The 16,588-nt window shown below is 41.2% G+C and overlaps 1 protein-coding gene across 9 annotated transcripts in view; it reads right to left on the bottom strand.

Annotated features, from left to right (window-relative positions):
- Window positions 1-16,588, bottom strand: part of erbin (erbb2 interacting protein) — a 256,213-nt gene that overhangs the window by 130,542 nt on the left and 109,083 nt on the right. For all 9 annotated transcript variants that reach the window (XM_060835501.1, XM_060835530.1, XM_060835475.1 and 6 more), the window contains 2 exons: window positions 10,209-10,406; window positions 6,679-6,796 (listed from right to left, as the gene is read on the bottom strand). In XM_060835501.1, coding sequence (XP_060691484.1) covers window positions 6,679-6,796; window positions 10,209-10,397 — 307 coding nt within the window. In that variant the 5' untranslated portion in view covers window positions 10,398-10,406. The remainder of the gene's footprint in view (window positions 1-6,678; window positions 6,797-10,208; window positions 10,407-16,588) is intronic.

The following is a 16,588-nucleotide window of genomic DNA, read 5'->3' as shown; positions in this document are numbered from 1 at the left end:
AGCGGTTAGGTGTGATCTATATGGACTTCATTAAGGCATTTGATCCCCATGGGAGACTGATTAGCAAGGTTGGATCTCATGGAATACAGGGAAAACTAGCAATTTGAATACAGAACTGGCTAAAAGGTAGAAGGCAGAGGTTGGTGGTGGAGGGTTGTTTTTCAGACTGGAGGCCTGTGACCAGTGGAATGCCACAAGGATTGGTGCTGGGTCCACTACTTTTCTTCATTTGGATTTGAGCATAAGCATTATAGTCAATAAGTTTGCAGATGACACCAAAATTGGAGGTGTAGTGGACAGCGAAGAAGGTTACCTCAGATTACAATGGGATCTTGATCAGATGAGCCAATGGGCTGAGGAGTGGCAAATGGAATTTAATTCAGATAAATGCAAGGTATTGCATTTTGGGAAAGCAAATCTTAGCAGGACTTATACACTTCATGGCGGAGGTGGTTACTAAAGATGCTGGAGATTAGAGTCAAGGTCCTCATTCCTGATGAAGGGTTTTTGCCCGAAGTATCGATTATCCTGCTCCTCGGATGCTGCCTGACCTGCTGGCTTTTCCAGCACCACTCTAATCTATGCACTCATACATTTCATGGTAAGGTCTGAGGGAATGTTGCTGACCAAAGAGACCTTGGACTGCAGGTGTCATCCCCTTTCCCACCTCGAAGCAAAACACTCAGACATGGAATAGTTTTACCTCCTCCAACTTTATTCCGGCACCTGGAGGAAGAGAGAACAATCACCCATGTGCACAGAAACATGAGTTCTCAGTGATCTCTGAAAGAGCACTTTCTCAATGAACTAAATTGACTTTTACAGGGAAGAACATCCAGATCAGGCAACACACATTAATTGGGTGACCGTTACACTCAACGAGTATCAGTGGCAGAGACCAAGCCCTTTACTGTTATACAATGAACGTTCTTAACCTTGTCTACTGGATTCATACAATGGATACTTTTCCCCTTGTTAGCTGACCTTGCATACTGAATGCTTCCAATATTGTCAAATGGCTCTACATAATGACTGCTTTTCCACCTAATTTAACCATTACCCTTGCCTCCAGCACCCCATTGTTAACTAAGTTCTTATCTGATCTGAGTCATGTTCAGCTGAACCTCTTGTTTCACAAAACTCAGAACTTAACTCTTCCTCTGCCTACGTATATCCTAAAAATAGGCTCTTAGTTCCTTCAAAGTAATGTCACAGGAAGATAGGAGAATAAAGGCAGTGTTTGATATGCTTTTCGTTATTGGTCAGAGGATTGAGTACAGGAGTTGGGAGGTCATGTTGCAGCTGTACAGGACAGTGGTTAGGTCACTTTTGAAATATTGCATGCAATTCTGGTCTCCTTCCTATCGGAAGGATATTATGCAACTTGAAAGGACTTAAAGGGGTGTTGCCAGGGTTGGAGAATATGAGTTGTAAGGAGAGGTTAAATAAGCTGGGGCTATTTTCCCTGGAGCGTCGGAGGCTGAGGGGTGACCTTATAGAAGTTTACAAAATAATGAGGGGCATGGATCAGGTAAATAGACATGGTCTTCTCCCTGAGGTGGGTGAGTCCAGAACTAGAGGGCATAGGTTTAGGGTGAGAGGGGAAAGATATAAAAGAGACCTAAGGAACAACGTTTTCACGCAGAAGGTGGTATGTGTATGGAATAAGCTTCCAGAGGAAGTGGAGAAGGCTGGTATAATTGCAACATTTAAAAGGCATTTGGATGGGTATATGAATAGGAAGGGTTTGGAGGGATATGGGAAAGGTGCTGGCAGGTGGGACGAGATTGGGTTGGGTTATCTGGTCGGCATGGACGAGTTGGACCAAAAGGTCTGTTTCCGTGCTGTACATTTCTATGACTCTATGCTAGCATAATAATTATCCTATTACATGATTGTTCTATTACTGGTTTAGAGGCCTGGACTGAAACTCAAAGGCAAGAATTTAAATCCCACACAACAGCTAAAATGATTAAACCTGACACACAAACCTAATTTAAAGAACAGTTATCACAAGATCATCGTATTGTTACTGACCGAACTAGTTCATTAACAACTCTTAGGGATGGAAATCTGTTGTTCTCTGCTTGTCTGCCCTAGAGCAACTCCAGAACCTCAAAGTGGATGACTCTCAAGTGCTTTGTGAAAAGGCCTAACTAGCAACTCAGCAGCAGCTCACTACCACAATCAAAAGGACAACTGGAGTGGGCAATATAAACTTGCCTTGCTAAAGGCAACTGCATCCATGAAGTGAAATAAAGATACAATCACTCAAAATACAAATGTATGGTATAATACCTGCCAAATGGACTGCTTAAGACAGGTAGACTATGTTTGCCTTATGTTCATTCTAACACACACGAAGCAAGGGCAATCTTTTCTTTTAAAATTACTTCATGGTATATGATGATACAGTACTATCAGTCAATTTATGAATAGTCCATTACCTAATGCACTTGAAAATTTATGAAGAGATGTTTATTTTCCAGATTTGAGAAGCCCCTCCCTCACAACAAGCTAGCATTTCTCTGCGTTTTCATCCAAATACCCATCAAATTTTTTTTCTGTAACTTAATGAAGAGTTTTGCGCTGTGTTTACCCAACATTCACAGAAACGATGGTCCAATAGTAATATGACTAAATTAGTAATCTAGAGATCCAGGTAATGTTCTGGGAGCTAGGTTCAAATCTTGTCTTGGCAGATGGTAGAATTGGGCAGCATGGTAGCTCAGCATTCAGTACGTGCTGCTTCAGCACCAGGGACTCAGGTTCAATTCCACCCTCGGCTGACCACGTGGAGTTTGCACATGCGTGGGTTTCCTCTTGGTGCTCCAGTTTCCTCCCATAGTCCAAAGATGTATAGCTGGGTGGATTAGCCATAGGAAGTGTAGGGTTGCAGGTCTGAATGGGGTGCTTTCCGAATGGCCTGCTTCTACACTATAGGGATTCTATGTAACTTGCATTGAGCTGAAGGACTGGGAAGATCATCCAAGATTTTATGTGGAAAATGTTTCCTTGATAAGCTAAATACCTGAGTAATAAATAAGAACCTGATGGATGAGCAATTCCAAATGTGCCCGAAAAGTAACAGTATCTCCAGATTACTAGAAGCATCATCAGAATGAGATATGACCATGTTAAATGACAATGAGGAAGTGCCAGCAGATTAGATTCAGGCTAAATCATTTCAATGGACAGGAAAAAAAAGGGTAGCAAAACAGGTACAGGAGATGATAGGCAATTAGTGAAGTATCACTTCATTGTAAAATGTGGAATCTACCATATTATTATCTATTATCACAGTTTTAAAATTACCTGCGTGATAGTAACCCAGGCTAGCAACAGTCAACATGGATACAAAAGTGTTTGAAGCTGCCTTTAAACAAACGAATGCAGGAAATGCAACAGGAAATTCATGCTCAGCAAGCTTCCAAGCAGCTGCACAACAACCACACAATCTATTTTACTAATTTTGCCTAAAAAATAAACATCGAACAGGACACTGCCTTAGCGTGCGAACAACAATTCTTCAACTTGAAACTTTATGGTTTAGACTTGTATAAAAAAGGGTTGAGTTCCAGAAAATCACCAGCATGGCTTAGAGAATTTTATGTCTGTGGTTTTGAGAGGTGGCAGTATTGAGCAGGATGTTTTTGAGTTCAGGCATTGGCAGCGATAGCATGGCTAATTTATTAAAGGATAATGTTAAGAAACTCAGTTCAACATTGTTGAATTTGCCCAGGATAATAAAAGAAGTTGTCTAGCAGAATCAATAATTGCACCTCAAAGTACATATTTTCCTATTGCATAAGGGCAGCATGGTAGCTCAGTGATGAATACTGTTGCCTCAAAGCACTAGGGTGCCAGGTTCGACTCTACCCTCAGGCGGCTTTATGTGGAGTTTGCACATTCTCCCACAGACTAAAGGATGTGCATGTTAGGTGGATTGGCCATGGTAAATTAGCCTTTAGCATTCAGGGATATGTAAGCTAGTTGGATTAGCCATGGGAAATACAGAGTTACAGGGATAGGGTAGGGGGCTAGGTTTGGGTGGATGCTCTTCAGAGGGTATGTGTGGACTTGATGGGCTAAATGGCCTGCTTCCACACTGTCGGGATTCTATTCAGCGGAATGAGTAAACAGAAAATTGCAGATGAAACTGAATGTAAAGCTGACACTTTAGAAGCAAGAAAAAGCAACAACTTACATTTATATAGCACCTTTAACATGTGCATACATTTCAGGCCGTCAAAGAAGCATAGCAAGATCAAAATCTCAGCGATACCCAAACAAGGGATATTAGAAGGGTGCGAAGATGGTTTATCAAACGTCTAGTCCAGGAATAAGTTTTTAAGTATTTTCTTAAAAGTGGCAACTGAGAGAGGTAGACACAGAGACAGCGAGAGAGAAGGACATAGGCTTGGAATTCCAGAGTTTGGGGCACAGACAACTGAATACACAGACACTAATAGTGGAGAGCTTATGATTCCAATTTCCCAAGAAGCCAAAATTAATGGAATTCAAATATCTCGAAAAATTGCAGGATGGGATGAGACTACAGAGATAGACTATGAGGTGGTGCAAGGCCATGGGAAGAAAACAAGAATAAATATTTTAATATTAAAATGCTGCCTGACCAGGGGCCGATGCAGATCGGTGAGCAAAAGTAACAGGAGGTCAGGGCCACCAACAGTAAAGGCTGAGGCAAAGTTTTGGTTGACAATTAAGAATGAGCTACTTTGCTGTGGGTCTGGAGTCACATGCAAGTTTGACTAGATTTCCTTCCCCAAAGGACATCACTGAACCAGATGGGTGTTTCAGGCAAACAATGTTTGCTTGTTTATAGTAGTCATTACAGAGATTAGCTTTACATTCCAGATTTATTGGTGGAGTGTAAATTCGAAAAGTTGTCTTGATGGGATTTGACATCTATATATGGCAATATGATCTAAAGGCACGTGATCAGCATTTTCCTCTGGACCTCTGAATTACTAACCCAGTGACATTATCACTGCCTCACCATCTCCCATAATAGAGGGAAACACATGCAAGATCAGCCAGGAGTACATTGAAATAGTCAAGTCGATAAATAACAAAAGCACTGATGAGGGTCTCAGTCACAGATGAACAGAGATGGGGGGAAAAGGTCAAGTGTTTTGGAGGTGGATATAGGTTAAACAAACACAAGGTCGGAAACTCAAACGTGACTTCAGGGTGTGAGAAGATTTAGAAGGGATTAGAGTTTTAACCAGTAGAGCTAAACATCAACAGGTCATACTTGTTTACCTATGGTTGGAATCCACTTATGAGAGATAAATAATGGGAGTCTTTATTTAAAAGAAACCTTGCCCATGTTTTCTGTGAAACTGAGTCCAAAAGACTTTGCTTACTTTGATACAATTTTTAACTTTTTGAGATGACTTAAGGAATCACAGAACTCAAGTCCCAGCTCGCTACTCCAGCGAGGTGCAACCACCATGGTTTTTCAGGATGGAACGGTCAAGGGTTATTATTCTGAGGTGACAGGGTGCTGGCAGTAGACGTCGGACAGACAGAAACAGCACCTGAGGGAGATAATATTGTCTAACACGTAGGTCAGAAGCTGAGCTGCAAAAATAGATCACTGATAAAATGGTTTGGAAATCAGGAGGAAGCATTTGTGACAGGAGTTCAACACAATGGTGTTGGGTTTCCTTAATATTCAACTTGAAGAAACTGTATGTTGCTTTGGGACAGAGTGTCAGCCATATGGCTTTGATAACAAGGGAAAGAAGGGATTAGGAGAGGTGGCGAATGTGTGGAACCGAGTGTTGTCATAAAAATGCTGATCACGTGCCTTTAGATTGTATTGCCATATATAGATGACAAAGAGGAGGATCTTTGGGGCCCTTGCTTTTGAAAAACAATCCATTAACTACTCTTACAGCAAGCCTCAGGGATCTTCCATTGTTCATTGCAGGAGAAATGGAATACAGTTCACGAATGCAAACTGATATACTTCATCAAAATATTCATTCATGTACTGAACACAAGACTGCTTATAGAGCAAACATTCCAGATTAGCTACAGACATGCACATTCCAACTGGACTGAAACTGTAACTGTAACAAACACCTTGGCACAGCTGAAATTTCACTGTATCAGAGGCCAAATGAGTTCTGTAACAATCACCATTTTATTAAATGATGACAGTCCAATTCTACAGACAAGAAACATTTGGTTCAATTTGTTGAAAATGCATCAATTTTTCACAGATGGAAAAAAATCTGTAAGAAAAAAACACATTGAATTTCAGATTCAAGCAGTTTTTTTTTGCAGCTATCCACAAGGATTGCACTAAGTTGTTTTTTAAACTTAATGGCATTCAGCTTCAGCTAATGGTCTTCATGAGTTGGGGGAGGGAGAAGAAACCCACAATGTAATGAACAGGTCAGGTAACATCCCAACCAGGGAACGTCATGGTCTGCATGGTCAAAGGACATAACATATGGTTCTCACTCATCCACTAAAGCACCAGGGAAAGAGAATATTTTAATGCTTATTCAAACCAGATCATGCAGAAAAACTATGCCATTCCTAAAGCTAGTGGCTATTCTAACAATCTTTCAAGTTGTTTTACAAAAAACTACTGCCATCTGATATTTAAAACTCTTGAAAAATACAACAAAAACATCTTACCATTCTTGCTGACATCCAATTCCCTGAGATTGACGAGATTTGCAATGGATGCTGGCAAAACAGTCAGATCATTATCCGGCAGGCTCAGCTTGTGCAGGGACTGGCAATTGAACAGTTGCTGTACAGCAAGAAGATGAAATGAAATTATATTAGATGAAGATGCAAAAAAAAAATGAAATCAGAACATAAGCATTTAGTAGTGAAGCTCAAAATGTGTATGGAAACTACATTGCTTTAACCCATGTCTGAAAGATTAAAAACAAGGAAAATTTCCACCAGTCAAGCTTCTGTATGAGCATCACCTATAGTGATACACAAGAAACCCAGGTATAGTTAAACAATGGTTTATTTCATTCTTGGGGCTCTTAAAACACAAACTAAGTGTTAACTAATCAACTTGGTTTTTCTGACCATACAGACCTTTACCTCAGTGCATTTTGAAGGTTCTTTTACATCCATTTTCATTACTGGGCTGAGTAATTTCACATTTACAATCCTGGATATAAAGCAATTACATTTCAGACTTTAAACTCTAGCTGCTTCCTCTTAAAGTGAGCATTTGGACAGTTCCAAAAGAAGGGGCCTTGCTGCCTCTGCCATGATGTATTCCTGTCTGATTGCTAGGTAACCTTTTGCTTGACCAAAGATTGAATGCATGATCTTTCTTAGCTAGAATTTGTAAAAGAAACAAGGAATGTCCATGTAGAGAGCACCAACCTAAGTGTCTAAAGAATCCAACTGCAGCAGCAGCATGAGTTCATATCCCAACACTGTTGCAGTTTTCTGTTTATAAGTTCTGCATACCGTAACCAGTCTCAGACTGTCAAAGCACCCTAACATTTAATAACGTGAAGATGCCAGTGTTGGACTGGGGTGGACAAAAGTCAGAAGTCACACCACACCATGTAGTAGTCCGACAGGTTTATTTGAAATCACAAGCTTTGTAGCGCTGCTCTTGCGTCAGGTTAACTTTTTATTTCACAGAATCATCAGAATGACTCTCTCAAGCTGCCTAAATTTTGACAGGCCTGGGAAAGGCACAACTCTTTCTGAAACTGTCTTCTTAATCGAGCCTTTCTTTTGCTACCATTCAGTACTCAGCAGGCGGCCGAACAACTTCAATACAACATTATTTCAGGCTTAAATGACCAAACAAATTGAACGGTTATAAGTTGAGTTAATAATAGCAGAAACATAACATTTGTACAGGAGTTAGGTTTCACCAGTTCCTCGTATGAGAAAATAACCACACAAACCACATGACAATGCATTTTAATATCGGACAGTTTTGTTTTGCCATTTACACTATCTACAGAAACTGTGTAATTTACACAATACACAGGAACAGGTCTTACAGCTCAACTGATCCAGGTCAGTATTTATACATCACAACAGTTTTCTTCCAGTCCTCGTCAGTGAACCCCATTAGCATCCTTTTATTATAGAGTCATAGGGATGTATGGCATGGTTCCTGTTAAAATAAAATGCCCTCAATCCCACTTTCTAACCACAAATACTTTTCCTGCACTTTGTTGGATTTATTGGATATTATCTTATCTTTGTGTTAGTTTTAATCTCCCTAGAATTGGAAAGGTCAACATCTCGCCTACCAAGCACTTTCTATCTTGAAAACATTCATCAAGTTCTCTCTGAGCCTTCTCTTCCAGACAGAAAAAAAGACCTCCAGACATTTCAACTCCTTCCTGATAAGCTACGGTCTCTGTTCCAGGATCATCCTTACAAAGCTTTTTGCATCTTCTCCAGTCACTCTACATCCTTTCTACAATTATTGAGATCAGAAATGGAAACGAATCCAGGGAAAGAAGGGAACAGAAAAGAGAAAATTAGAGGCATAAAAAGGAAGGTGGAAAAGGAGGCTTCTGTGCAAGTTCTAAGCTATTGGAAAGGTCTTCCTGTCAAACAAAAAAAATCACATGAGTTACATTTAACTCTGACAATGAACATTCATCAACAGGGTTTTTGGAAACCAGGTAATACTTTGAATGGAGAAAAGCAACCAACAAGCAGGACGTAGGGTAGGTGTAGGAAATGCAGCCAATGGTGACTGATGCAACACCTGGTGGTTGACTGTACTGTGCAAACTGTGATATATTGTTCATTTGGTCAAAGGACAAGTGGGGAATTCAGTGTTGGTGGTATCTGGTTTTCATTTTTGCTCATCTCATACGGTACTCATTTCATCCAGTCTCCATCTGGAAGATGAAATTTGTACCAAGGAAGAAGGGGGATTTTGTCCTTGGCTGAAAGGCTGAGTAAATGGGGTACATTATAAAAGGCTCTCTTCATTTCAACATAAAAGATCCTGAAGGGTCTGGACAGGATTGATGCTGAGAGGTTGTCTCTACAGGTCAGGAAATTTGAAGTGTGCAGGCACAGTCTAAGGATGAGCAGGCTATCATTTAGGATCGAGACGTTCCTTTACATAGAGAATTAAGAATCTTTGAAATTCTCTACCTCAGGAGGGTTATAGAGATACCACCATTGAATATATTTAAGGTTGGTCTCTCTGGGCATAAAAGGAGCAAGCAGACAAGTGGATATGAAGCAGAAGTGGGCGGCACGGTGGCTCAGTGGTTAGCAACTGCTGTCTCACAGTGTCAGGGACTCCGGTTTGATTCCAGCCTTGGGCAACTGTCTGTGTGGAGTTTGCACATTCTCCCCATGTCGGTGTGGGTTTCCTCTGGGTGCTCCAGTTCGCTCCACAATCCAAAGATGTGAAGTTTAGGTGAACTGGCCATGCTAAATTGCCCATAGTGTTCAGGGATGTGGGGGTTAGGTGCATTTATTAGGGAAAATGTAGAGTAGAGTAATGGGTGGAAGGGAATGGGTCTGGGTGGGATACTCTTCAGAAGGTCGATGTGGATTTGTTGGGCCAAATGTCCCATTTCCTTACTCCCGGGATTTTAATTCTAAATGAACTATAACTGTCTTCAATGACGGAGCAGACTCAATTGTCCACATGATTTACTCCTGCTCCTATTCCTCGAGACGTTTTTCCCCACTTTAAAATTCCCTTTCTTCATCCATGTTAAATTATTCTTTCACTATTTGGGGAGAATTTTGAATTTCCCTCTTCCTAGTTGCACGATTCACTCATGAGATTATTGGTTTTCACACATACCATGAGGTGGTCCGTCATTGGGCTGTAACTGTGCAACAGTACTGAATTGGACTAAATCATCCAGGCTGAACCACCAAAAGTTAAGGACAATAGTCATTTTGAGCAAAGAGTTTCTAATAACCAAATAGTGGATGACTATCAATTGAGTTTCTGGTGAGTATTTGTAGACTGTTTGAAGGATGGAATTAGTGCTGATGTAAAGATGTTAATGAAAATAAAGTAAGCAGCAGAACAACCTCTGCAACAAACCTGCAGTGGGCCAAGTACAGAATCATTCTAACTATGTACTGTAACTTTGGAGGTGCTTTCTCCGACAAATGGCGGCTGGGAATGGAATTATACTCACTGTTTACAGGAACTAAAGCCTTCCCAAAGAAAAACAGCTCACCTTTGGAAGCTCTTCAATCTGGTTAGCATCTAAATAAAGTTCCTCCAAGGTCTTATCAAAAGGGAAAATCTCTTTGGGAACCTGCTCCAAACTGCAGTGAGAATAGTCCAACACAGTGACAGCTTCTTCCTCTCCCCTTAGACAGCGGCATGGCACCAGCCTTCCAAATAAATTACGCTTTGTCGTCATGATCAAACACTGCAAACAAAACACAGACTCAATAAGGCTTTGTCACTGTAGAGAGACATAAAGAAAAATCACTGTGTACGCTCCACTCCACACCAATAACATTCAAAATACATTTTAAACTTCAGCAACATCACAGGCAGCACAAATTTCCCTGTAAACTAGAAGGTATTTAAATGTCCTGTATGCCAGGTCTGTTTTCAGTATCAAATGTTATTTGATTTAGAAATCATTACATTATAAACAAATTTCAAGAAATGATCCCGAAATCCCTTGATGCTACTTACTTTAATGGGATTGTTGTGCTGTTCAACTAAAGGAGCAAAAGACGACAGACTGCCTATGTAGAGTAGAGTAATGGGTGGAAGTCAATTTGGATCAGGCCCATCACTCAACAATGCAGTTCACTCCAAAAATATGTACACAGCCAGCATGAGAATAACAACATTTTGTTTTACACTGTGTTCTTCAAACCCTTTTCTTCAAAAATCTTCACATACGTATTGATATAACAGAGGCTAGCAAATACCTTACATTCCTCAGATATCATGCGCTACAAAACCACACACTTAGTGAAACTATGTAAATCCTTTTTTCAATGCCCCCAGTGTTTCATGCAACTCCAATATTTTAGTTAACTTAAGTTATTTCAAAGGACAGTTGCATGAATTAGTTTAGATTATGGGACAGGAAACTAGATCAAGATATGGGGAAGGGGATGATCACAATTTACCACAGTGTTGATCTATGCAATACATCAACCCGGCCGTTCAGTGAAGAGGGAATTTGAACAAGTCACTATCTACATCTGATAATCATGTGTGTCTTTTTTAAAAGAAATAAAAACAAAATGTGGCCCATAATTGGAAGGTGGGAGTGTGGGGTGGGGAGAAGAGAAAGAAACTCAAAATACAAGGCATTGTCACTTCCTGCCTTCTACAAAAAGCTGGCCTGTATCTACAGGGATTTCAGTTGATGTCTCTGTCATGAAAGGAGCAGATCATGTGAAGCAACTTCTCCATGACCCTTTCATGTGTCACTGGGAACTGGAGTACATTTTGGAGATGGTGGTTGTGACCATACTGGGTGTTACCCCCACCCGGGACAGGCAGTCAGCATCACCGAGAGGAGTGCCTCCCCCCCCCCCCCCCCCCGGAACAGGCAGTGAGCGACACAGAGAGGAGAGGTCCCCCTGGGACAGGAAGTGAGTGTCACCGAGAGAAGAGGTCCCCCCCCCCCCCAGGGACAGGGAGCGAGTGTCACCGAGAGAAGAGGACCCCCCCGGGACAGGCAGTGAGTGTCACCGGTCCCAGAGGCAGGCAATCAGCATCACCGAGATGAGTGGTTCCCACACCGGGACAGGTAGTGAGCGTCACCAAGAGGAGAGGTCCCTCCTGGGATGGGCAGTCAGCATCGAGAGGAGTGGTCGAAGTAACGTTCCCATTATAAGGGCTTAGATAAAGCAACTAATTTAAAGTTAAGTCATGGTAAGGTTGCTCAGCTGCGAATTGCTCCTTTGGTGTCCAGAACAACTTTGCGTGCAGAATGGTTTGGATTTACATTTTGAATCTGGAACAGCATTTGGAGTCACTGTGGCATACCCACAAGGGGTGGGATCGGCTTGAGTGGGGTTCTTTTTTCAGGAGAATGCAAAGATTGGTTTTGGATTGATTCAGCTGCATGGCCTGAGGAAGAAGAAACATGTCTTTAAGATGCTGCAAGAATATAGACAAATCACAAAAGCAACTGGTAAAGCTCGATGTCAATAGGGAACAAACGAATATTTCTGCTGCTGCACATACCACATGCAAATGAAAATTGTTGGCATCCTTGCCCACCAGGGAGCCAATGAGCAACTGCAGTCCACTCTGAAGGGAGAGGAAGAACCACTAGATACTAACATGGACAATGACAATATAGGCAAAAAGCTGTGTAGACCTACAGTCAAAATGTGGGGAACTCGGAAATACATTAAAAAGCTGGACCTCAAAAGATTGTAATCTTCTGATTGCTACGTGTGAGTGAAATCAGTAATGGAGAAAAACTGAACGCATACATGGCCGGAGGATGGGAGATGGAAATTTAGTTTCGGTGGTACCTGCACAAGTTGGAAAGGTTGCACCCCAGCAGAACAGAGACCAGAGACCAATGTCTTCAAAGAGGCATACACTAGTACAGTCGTTGAGGATTTTGAGTGGCAGGGGGAAACTGGGACCTGAGCAGAGAGACAGAGAGAAACAAAAATATACATGAAAAGTAGAAGAGTAGAAAGCAAGAGCAGAGGCAGAGGAAGCAACGTGGGCAGCAAATCATGAAGGAGTACAAAAACAGGCATGTTAAAGTGTCAAATAGACAACTGTAAGGGCACTATATTCGAATGCACAGAACGTTTGCAACAAAGTAGAATTAACAGTACAAGTAGACGTACAAGGGTATAATTTAATAGTGATTACAGATTCATGTCTGCAGGGTACAAAGGCTGGGAACTGAACATCGAAGGATATGTAATCGTTATGAAGGACAGTCAAAATGGAAAAGGAGCTGACATGGTATCATTAATGAAAGATGAAAATCAGTACAACAGTGAGAAAAGATTGACGTGGGAAATCCCGATGTGCAATCAGTCTGGGTGGAACCAAGAAGCAAAACAAAAAAGATGAAAAACATTAGTAGGAGATGCCTATAGGTTTGCAAACAGAAGTAGTGAGGTATGGAAAATTGGTGGTGATGTAAGGGTGCTCCATTAAGCATGGGCAATTTTACTCTACATATAGAATTGGCAAGCTACATTTACAATTATACTGTAATGATTAATTCCTGGAATGTACACAAGATGGATTTTTAGACCAGTACACAAAAGGAACCAAACTCACAGCGAGGTTATCCTAGATTTCATATTCTGCAATGAGAAAGGGCTATTTAAGTAACTTGTAGTGAGAGGTCCACCAAATTTAGTTTCCTTACCCAAGACATATTTATTACAGCTAGACTCCAGCAAAGGTTCATCAGACTGATGTCTGGGATGGCAGGTTTGTAATATAAGGAGAGATTGGGTCAAATGAATGTGAATTTACTGGAATTTTGAAGAATGAAAGGGGAGAGGCTCTCTATGAAACACACAAGGGCTGGACAGACTGGGTGCAAGGACAGTGCTTCCCTTAGCTTTGTTTCAGAGGGTGGGGGAGGACAGCAGATCACGGCCCAAGATACGTGCAGGCTACTTTGGACTGAGACATGGAAGGTTCTTCCCCCAGAGGGTGGCAAAGCTGTGGAATTCCCTACCACACAAAGCTATAAAGGCAAACTCACTGAATATGTTTGAGAGAGAAGGGAGTAAATTTCTAGAAGATGAAACAGCCTAGGGGTATGGGGAAAAAGTGGGAGTATGCATCAAGATAGTGGATCAACTTTGACCATGCTGAATGGCCCAATTCAGCTCTCATTTTCTATATTTGTACGTTTCCTGTTCCTAAATTTTATTCACTGAGCTTGCTGATGTCTGTAAAGGAGGCAGTGAGGTTTCCAATTTGCTGCCACATCAATCAGATGTTGCGGAATCAACAACTATTACCTTGCCACCAAATCACAGGTTTGGTGATACAAAAAGTTCCCTTTAAATCAAACTGACCAGTTCTTACCAAATTATGGTTCAGCTGTCAACTTTTAAAAGTAAAGAAAATGGTACTCTCAGTTCATTGCATCATAGCAAATGGCATCCCAAGCCATAGCGCCACAGAGAGAGTGTGCAGGCTCATTTTACACAAAACATCAAGCTGCAACTTCTGCCGTGTCACTGTCCACCTGGAAGACCATGCAAACCTCTTTTTGAAAAGCTGTAGGACAACCTGGATATACAAAGTTAAAAATCACACAACATCAGGTTATAGTCCAACAGGTTTAATTGGAAGTACTAGCTTTCAGAGTGCCGCTCCTTCATCAGGTGGTTGTGAAAGAGCAGCGCTCCAAAAGCTAGTGCTTCCATTTAAACCTGTTGGACTATAACCTGGTGTTGTGATTTTTAATTTTGTACACCCCAGTCCAACCGCAGCATCTCCAAATCTGGATGTAAGTTTGCTAGCTGAGCTGGAAGATTCATTTTCACAGATGGCAGTGATTTCCCATTTTTGAGCCATAGCGTATTGCGCCCATAGATGTTAGCGAGTTTTAAGATTTCTGGCATGGGTTGAGATTCTGGATGTAGGGTTTGCTTGCTGAGCTAAAAGGTTCATTCAGCAAGCTCAGTGAGCAAGCCCTATATCCAGAACCTCAATCTGAGCTACAAATCTTCTCAAAACTCGCTAACTGCGGAATGATATTTGATAAGATTTGTAAATTATATGCAACAATGTCGACCAGAAAAGGGAAAATGACTGTTTCAAACATAAAATACCACATGCATAAAAGGGAGCGTTGGATTACTGATGCAGCATTTTGAAAGTATGCCAGAGGGTCAATTAATTTCAAACCACTTTTCCAAGCAAATCTTGGAATGATCTGGCAAACCAAGGATGCAAAAAGCATCTTCAGTAAGCCCACCCTTTGTTAGCCTATCTTTGCTCTCCAGCAACCAAGGGAACTGCATTTATGTTGGGGAATAATGTAGTAAACATACAGCAACTAAATCTTCACTAAGTCCATAAGAAGAAATAGGAGTAGAAGCAAGGCCATTCAGCCCATCAAGTCCACTCTGCCATTTAATCATGGTTGATGAGGATTTCCCGCACTCTCCCCAGATCCCTTAATTCCTTGCGAGATTAAGAATTTATCAATCTCTGCCTTGAAGACATTTAATATCCCGGCCTCCACTGCACTCTCTGGCAGTAAATTCTATAGGCCCACCACACTCTGGTTGAAGAAATGTCTCCTCATTTCCATTCTAAATTGATCCCTTCTAATTCTAAGGCTGTGCTCATGGGTCCTAGTATCCCCACCTGACAGAAACCATTTCCCAATGCCCACCCTTTCTAAGCCATGCATTATCTTGTAAGTTTCTATTAGATCTCCCCTCAATCTTCTGATCACTAACGAATACAATCCCAGGATCCTCAGCCGTTCATCGTATGTTAGGCAACGGTTGCTTGATTTTACTTCCGAGCTAAACTGTCGTACAGATTACATTACCCCATGGAAAGGCAAAATTGAGGAATGGAAAGTAGTTATGCAATTTATTTTAAACTCTGCCTGCCAACATGCCTGAGTGATCTGGTTACCATGGGAACAGGGGCCAGGTTGAGACTTACTGGGAGCAAGGTACAAAGCAATTGCACCTGAAAACAAAGGGAGGAGCAACTGAGCTAATGGAACATAGACTTGTAATCTTCAAGTTTTTGAACAGAAAGACATTTTGCAGATACAAAAGGATTTAGCTAACCAAGTGGAAAAGACACAGTCTTCAGCAAACCACCAGGCAGAACACTGGACAATGGTCAGTCTCAGGTCAAAGATCGTGTATCTCATGGCAATCCCAAGACTCTTAGTTACTTGTGCTGGTGAATACAAGAGGAAAAATCAAGTGGGACTTGTCCATTGTAGTCGATTTGGAAGTTCTCTAAAAACTGTGGATGTCCCTTTCGATGATAACTCAACATGTCTTTTCATTTTGAGTAGTAGCGATTCATTTGGGGCTGACAATGGATAGGACTATTTAAAGACCATAAACTATGAAGACTGCATTGGCATGCAGGGTAGGGTCAGTGGTTGCAGTAAAGCATGAATATGGATTTAATTTTCTGTACTTGAGTATTAGTTGCTGGTCAGGTAATGTTTAATCAAAGTTGCTTTAAGTAAATTTGTTACAGTAAGAGCCCTAGAACTTGAAATTTCACCATTAAATTCCTTTTGTTTTTTTTGGGCGGGGGGGGTGGAGATCAAAAAATCTGTTTATAAACCATCAATCACTGGTTTTTGGGATTGTAACACATGACTGTCATGTGTTTAACAGTAACTAACAGAGTTGGTTGCTACATAAAATACTGTTCTATTGCATGACAAAGCAGTTTGCATCTGCATTTAACCAGGGTGGAAGTGAAGCTCAATTCACAAAGCTTAGTCAAACTTCTCTCAAGGAACTACTAAAAAAACTTCAATTGCTTATATCCCAATTTCAAACAATGCACACATTTTAAATCTACTTTCCTCATTATGAGCAACTGAGCAGATCTGTACCATGTCAGTTTGATAGAAAAGGGTAATTT

Source organism: Hemiscyllium ocellatum, chromosome 2, assembly GCF_020745735.1.
Source record: "Hemiscyllium ocellatum isolate sHemOce1 chromosome 2, sHemOce1.pat.X.cur, whole genome shotgun sequence".
NCBI lineage: Eukaryota > Metazoa > Chordata > Chondrichthyes > Orectolobiformes > Hemiscylliidae > Hemiscyllium > Hemiscyllium ocellatum.
The sequence above is the reverse complement of the archived record's forward strand: the minus strand, read 5'-3'. Positions and strand labels throughout refer to the sequence as shown.